Source organism: Cydia fagiglandana, chromosome 24 (assembly GCF_963556715.1).
Source record: "Cydia fagiglandana chromosome 24, ilCydFagi1.1, whole genome shotgun sequence".
Lineage (NCBI taxonomy): Eukaryota > Metazoa > Arthropoda > Insecta > Lepidoptera > Tortricidae > Cydia > Cydia fagiglandana.
Window position 1 is genome coordinate 7,614,671 of NC_085955.1, and position 6,195 is coordinate 7,620,865.

At 40.4% G+C, this 6,195-nt stretch overlaps 1 protein-coding gene and 1 long non-coding RNA gene across 2 annotated transcripts; one reads left to right on the top strand and one right to left on the bottom strand.

The window, feature by feature from the left end:
• Positions 1–517: 517 nt before the first annotated feature.
• On the bottom strand, positions 518–2,588 carry LOC134676136 (zinc finger protein OZF-like). The gene has a single exon (XM_063534418.1). It carries the CDS (start codon positions 2,396–2,398, stop codon positions 980–982), a length of 1,419 nt encoding a protein of 472 aa, XP_063390488.1. The 5' UTR covers positions 2,399–2,588; the 3' UTR covers positions 518–979.
• A 1,090-nt stretch (positions 2,589–3,678) lies between these two features.
• LOC134676158 (uncharacterized) lies at positions 3,679–5,702 on the top strand. Its single transcript, XR_010099883.1, has 2 exons — positions 3,679–3,952; positions 5,299–5,702. It is a non-coding gene; the product is annotated as an uncharacterized LOC134676158 (long non-coding RNA).
• The last annotated feature ends 493 nt before the right edge of the window (positions 5,703–6,195 follow it).

A 6,195-nucleotide genomic window follows, 5' to 3' on the forward strand; every position in this document is an offset into this window, starting at 1 on the left:
ACTGAAAGATAAACATTGGCAATCGTAACTCAGGGTAGAGGTACAGGGCAACAGAGTTGACCAGTATGTTCAATGCCCCGCGCTTTTCCTAACTCCATAACTGTTCAATTATACATACAAGAAATGTGGTTCACATATAATCAAAGCGGGTAATTAGACCTACAATGTGCCCCCTGTGACTCTTTGTGGCACTCCTTTAGCACAATTGAAGCATTTTAAGTATTTGGGCCACTGGGTCACCGATGACATGTGCGACAATATGCAAATTGAGAGGGAACGCAGAGCGCTGGCTGTGCGCTGCAATATGATTGCTCGTAGGTTTGCACGATGTACCGAGAAGGTGAAGGCTACGCTTTTTAAAGTATATTGCCAATCCTTCTACACGTGCAGCCTATGGGTCAGCTATAACAGCGGGCATACAGCGCTCTGCTGGTGCAGTACAACAATGCGTTCAGGGTGGTGTTCGGGCTGCCGCGACACTGCAGCGCCTCGGGAATGTTCACGGAGGGACGGATCGATGGCTTCCACGCGATCATCAGGAAGCTGTTGAGGCGGTGGCGCGCCAGCTCGAATACCATCCTGTGCACGTTGGCCGACCAGAGGGACACACCATGGCTGAAGCACTGGGTGCAGCTACATGCCCCATTATGTAAAAATGTGTTTTATGTTTATGTTTTGTTTGTACTGACCCTAGATTTAAGCATTATTATGTTACTAACACATATAGACTATTTGTTAAAAATAAATTATTATTGATTGATTGATTGATATAAGATAATAAATATCTTCACGCGGTTGACTTTCCGATATTTTGTCTACGCAAATGTAACTAGCAATAAGGTGAAGTAAATAGCAGTGGAGTAAAATTCTATTGACTGAATCCGAATAAAACAACTATGTATAGTTACGCCTCTGTCGATGGATTAACCACATTAACCTGAGCTATTATAATTATAAACCATTTTACGAAACAACAACGTTATAGTATCCTGGATATATGTGTTTCAACATGTTTCATTAAACTTGTTTCATCGAAAAAAAGTGATTCACATATTTCGCATTCGTATGATTGTTCATCGGTGTGTATTTTTTTATGTCTCTCTAATTCAGATTTTAATGTAAAGTTGTTGTTACATTCTTCACATCTATACGGCTTCTCTCCGATGTGACTCATTTTATTTGTCTCTAAACTATCTTCTTGACTTAATTGCTGGTTTCGTTCATTACATGTGTATGGTTTCACTTCACTATGGACTCTTTTGTGGATCTTTAAATGATCTTTTCTTGTAAATTGCTTGTTACATTCTTTACATTTGTATGGTTTTATTCCACTATGGATTCTTTCATGGATAACTAAATTTTTTTTTTGTGTGAATTCTTTGTTACATTCATTGCATTTGTATGGTTTCACGCCACAATGGACTCTTTTGTGAATCTCTAAATGATCTTTTCTTGAAAATTGCTTGTCACATTCTTTACACTTGAATGGTTTCATTCCACTATGGATTCTTTCATGGATAACTAAATTTCTTTTTTGTGTGAATTCTTTGTTACATTCATTACATTTGTATGGTTTCACGCCACTATGAACTCTTGTGTGGATCTCTAAATGATCTTTTCTTGTAAACTGTTTGTTACATTCTTTACATTTATATGGCTTCATTGCACTATGGATTCTTTCATGTATAACTAAAGAATTTTTTAAAATAAATTCTCTGTTACATTCTTTACATTTGTATGGTTTCACGCCACTATGGGCTCTTTCGTGGATAACTAAATAATATTTTTGTGTGTATTCCTTGTCACATTTTTTACATTTGAATGGTTTTATTCCACTATGGATTCTTTCATGGATAACTAAATGATGTTTTTGAGTGAATTCCTTGTCACATGCTTTACATTTGTATGGTTTCACGCCACTATGGACTCTTTCGTGGGTCTGTAAATGGCATTTTTGTGTAAATTGCTTGTTACATTCTTTGCATTTGTATGGTTTCTCTCCAGTATGGATACTTTCGCGGATCTTTAAATGAGCTTTTAGTGTAAATTGCTTGTTACATTCTTTACATTTGTATGGTTTCACATCACTATGGAGTCTTTTGTGGGTCTCTAAATTATCTTTTCTTGTAAATTGCTTGTTACATTCTTTACATTTGTATAGTTTCCCTAGAGTGTGAATTTTTCTATGTTGATTTAAAGTGGCTCTTGTTGCGAATCGCTTGTTGCATACGTCACACACGTGCGGTCTCTCTGCAGAGTGAAATCTTAAATGCTCATCCAATATTAATATATTTGCAAATGTTTCTTTACAAACTCCGCATGGATAAGGTTCCAGCAGTGTATGTGTTCTGATATGTCGGATTAAAGTAAATTTAGACGTAAATTGCTGACTACACATGTCGCAATAGTAGGTCTTCTTATTCGTTTGTGGTGCGATATGGTGTTGTTGATGTGTTATTAATCTAATAGAATTATGTGTGGTGTGCGTAGGGCGAGTATCGTGTGTTTGGGCTGTGTGAGCGGGCACGTCCTGCACACTGCTAGCGGGGCTCTGCTCGCGGTGTGACGTCACGTCCTGCACACTGCCGGCGGGGCTCGGCTCGCGGTGTGACGTCACATCCTGCACACTGCCGGCGGGGCTCGGCTCGCGGTGTGACGTCACGTCCTGCACACTGCTGGCGGGGCTCGGCTCGCGGTGTGACGTCACGTCCTGCACACTGCTGCCGGGGCTCAGCTCGCGGTGTGACGTCACGGGACACGGCTGGCTCGCGCGCGGGGAGTGGCGGAGGCGCTCGAGCCTCACGGAGCACGCCAGCGCGAGCTGCTGCCTACAGCGCAGGGACAGAGGCGCCGAGCTAACTCCGTACTCGCCGGCTGAAGACACTGAAACGACATATTCACATTAGAGTGAGCCATGATGCAATAATACCTGCGCCAGGTATAGCATTCTGAGACATGGCGTTACACAAGCTACGTCATTAACGTGCAATAAACTATCATAAAAACGCTTTATAATAAATGGAGGTAAGTTTATGCGGGTTAATAAGTATGACATAAATTTGGGGTAAAAACGCTACTAGAGAAGCTTTGGGTAATAAATTATGCGAAACTTGGTATGCGAAATACGTTTCGGACATAATAAATCATGCCAAATAGATGGCACCCGCTCTGGGTCCAAATAAATTATAAGAGAGTTATTCCCTAATGGTTGCTTCTCCCGACACGGTGGTTATACGATAAATTATATCTGTCAGTGAATATTACTGACTGAACTTGAAAACCTGAGTCATTTGCGTTTTGCAGACGATTTGATTTTATTCTCAGAATGTCCAGAAAATCTAGAACAAATGCTACAGCAACTATCAGACCAAAGCATAATAGCAGGGCTTTCAATGAACACAAATAAAACCAAAATTATGACTAACGGTTCATAAAGTCACAGCATCATGGCACAGAATTTATTATTTATTCTATGTCATGATGCTGTACTAGGTACAGAAGATTCACTCTCTAACAAAACGCGTCCGTTACTATTAGGACAGATATGACCGCTAGGTGTCGCAAGCGCCACGCGCGGCCTATGGCTAGCCACAAATTGGTATGGGACAGATGTACTTGTAGCCACTTGTTGCGACGCGACGAAATCGTGGAGTCAGCCACGCCTGATCATGGTAAATAAGGAGAAAATAGACTACGTCGACGAGTATGTACACATGGGTCAGCTAACAGCCACAAGTGATACTATGGCTAAAGAAATTGATAGAAGAATAGCCAACACTTGGAAAGGTTTTGGTCACTTAGCGAAGTAATGAAAAACCAAGACATGCCAATAAAGGAAAAGAGGAAAGTCTTTAACACGTGCATCCTACCGTGTTTAATATACGGGTGCCAAGCATGGGCACTAACTGAAATATTAAGTAACAAAATTAAAGTATGTCAAAATAGTACATCTGTTAGCGACGCTACGACAAGGCGCGGATTAGTCTAAGCTAGATTTAAAATAAATTCGATTAAGGCTGTATTCGAAATAAAGATTTACAGATAGGTAGGGAAACCGCGATTAGATTGTTAATAGATATAAGGACTCGTAATATTCGTAAGTTAAGTCGTAAGCTCGTATTAAGTTTTAGGTCACCTAGTACGATAGGTAAAAATGGCTAAACTTATTTTCAGAATCCCAAGTAATCCCTATAAACTAGGCAAATTAATGTAGACGCTGCCATTGGTCAACCAAAGTGGGCGGGTCAAGACAAGGAAGTCACGAAATGAAAGAGATAGCGCGACACGCTCCCATTGGTCGATCAAATCCAGGCTTAACGCGACAGTATAGCGCAATTTTCACTATGAAACTAATATGTTTCCTTTAATAGCTCATTATCCGTTAGAGTTACATCATGACAATGTTTGTAAATATTGTAGATCATTAGCCTAGTTACCCAGTAAGATAAGAATCGTAAGGCAAAACAAGCAAACAAAGCCCTGCGAGCGGGCGAAGGGGTAATAAAACGCTTATTGTTCGTGAACCGTAGGCCTTTTGTTATCGCTCGTGGATAGGTTGAAGGGATTACTGAGCTCGTTATTGTTTATTTTTGTAGCTAAGTAACGTGTTTAACTATTTGTAATAGTTTTAAGTCGATAGATAATTAGATATTTATAATCTGGCCGCGTAGCCAAGATGCCAATCGCTTACGCTCCGTAGCGATCGAAACGCAACTGTCACTGTCACACTAATATGGAAGAGTGATAGAGAGACATAATGCTTTTCGTTGTCGAAGCGATAGCGATTGTAACCTTGGCTAGGCCGGCTGAGTCGCGAAGCGATATGGAGATAATGAAAATTCACCCGAAAATGACCGTATTAAGTGACTAGCCAATCAGAGATCGAGAAAAACCGCGAATTAAGATTTGATTTTATCTCCCTATCAAAGGTGACTCTCTTTCTAGATTTTTAGTATAAAAGCCAGACGGCACCGCTTCGGATCGTACAGTAATCCAGCAGCAGCCGAAAAGGAAAAAGGAAGAAAACCGAAGAAAGCCTGAGGGATCCGAAGCTGTACCGCCTAATCGTTATAGGAGCATTTTTATATGAAGAACGCCGTTAATAAAAGTCAGTTTTTTATACTCGGAATCTTTTAATTTATCGTCGGGGCGATCGAGGACAATTCGTTGAGGGCTTCGCATTACGGTGCATCAGAGTCTGGGCCGGCTGCGGTTTCGAGCGAGGCGCCAGTAGACCAGTTACCTTCTCCAACTGCTATCGTCGGCTATATTGGACGTTGAGAGTTCAATAACATCTAGAGAGAAGTAATTGGAGTAAAAAGAAGAGATAAAATAGAACTAAACAAAATTAAAGGTATAACCAAATTCAAAGATGCGAACAAAATATGTAAAACACTGAAATGGAAGTGAGCAGGACATATGATAAGAGCAAAAACTGATAAATGGACCAGGAAGATAACAGAATGGTAACCAAGAGGCTATGAAAGGAACTAGGGCGGCCAATGGAAACGCTGGGAAGATGACCTCAAAAAAGTGGCCGGCCCAGGATGGATTAGACTTGCAAGAGACAAGGAGAAATGGCAATCTTTAGAGGAGGCGTTTGTCGAAAGACAAGCTGTTGTTACAAAACCCAATCATCGGAAAAGAAATACTTAATATTGTTATCACTGTAGAGCAGCAATAAAGGCTTATTTTATTTATTATTACTGACTGAGACTGAGAGCATATAAGGATTTATGTAGAATGTGGTTTTGGAGAGTTTTTTAATGAGATGTAAGTAGCCCATTATGGAGGTTATGTCAGTTTATTCTCGTTTTCATTTACCTTCCCCCTCAAGTCGGGGCTTCCCTGGGTGCAATTATAAATAAATTATGAGAGCTGGCGTTCCTTCTTCCAAGCTCCCATCCCATATTTCAACCCGGATATGTTTTTGTTCACATATATATGTGCAATTGAAAATATATCAAATGATATTTAGTATGGAGGCTGCCTTCCTGTAAGTAGCGCTCAATACATATCCTTTAATAACTGCTGCCAATTTATTAAACCAAATTCTGAACACCACTTTAGATACTTACGTAGAGACGGCTCGGAAGGCTCGCTGCAGGGGCCCTCTTCAGGTTCATCTAAGCCTTCCTCATCTAAAATTTAACAAGTTAAAATATAACAACCTATTTCCTTGATATTGGAAACAAA

Excerpts from the sequence above, each read along its gene's own strand:
- LOC134676136 (XM_063534418.1), bottom strand. The coding sequence starts at position 2,398 with ATGTGTAGTCAGCAATTTACGTCTAAATTTACTTTAATCCGACATATC.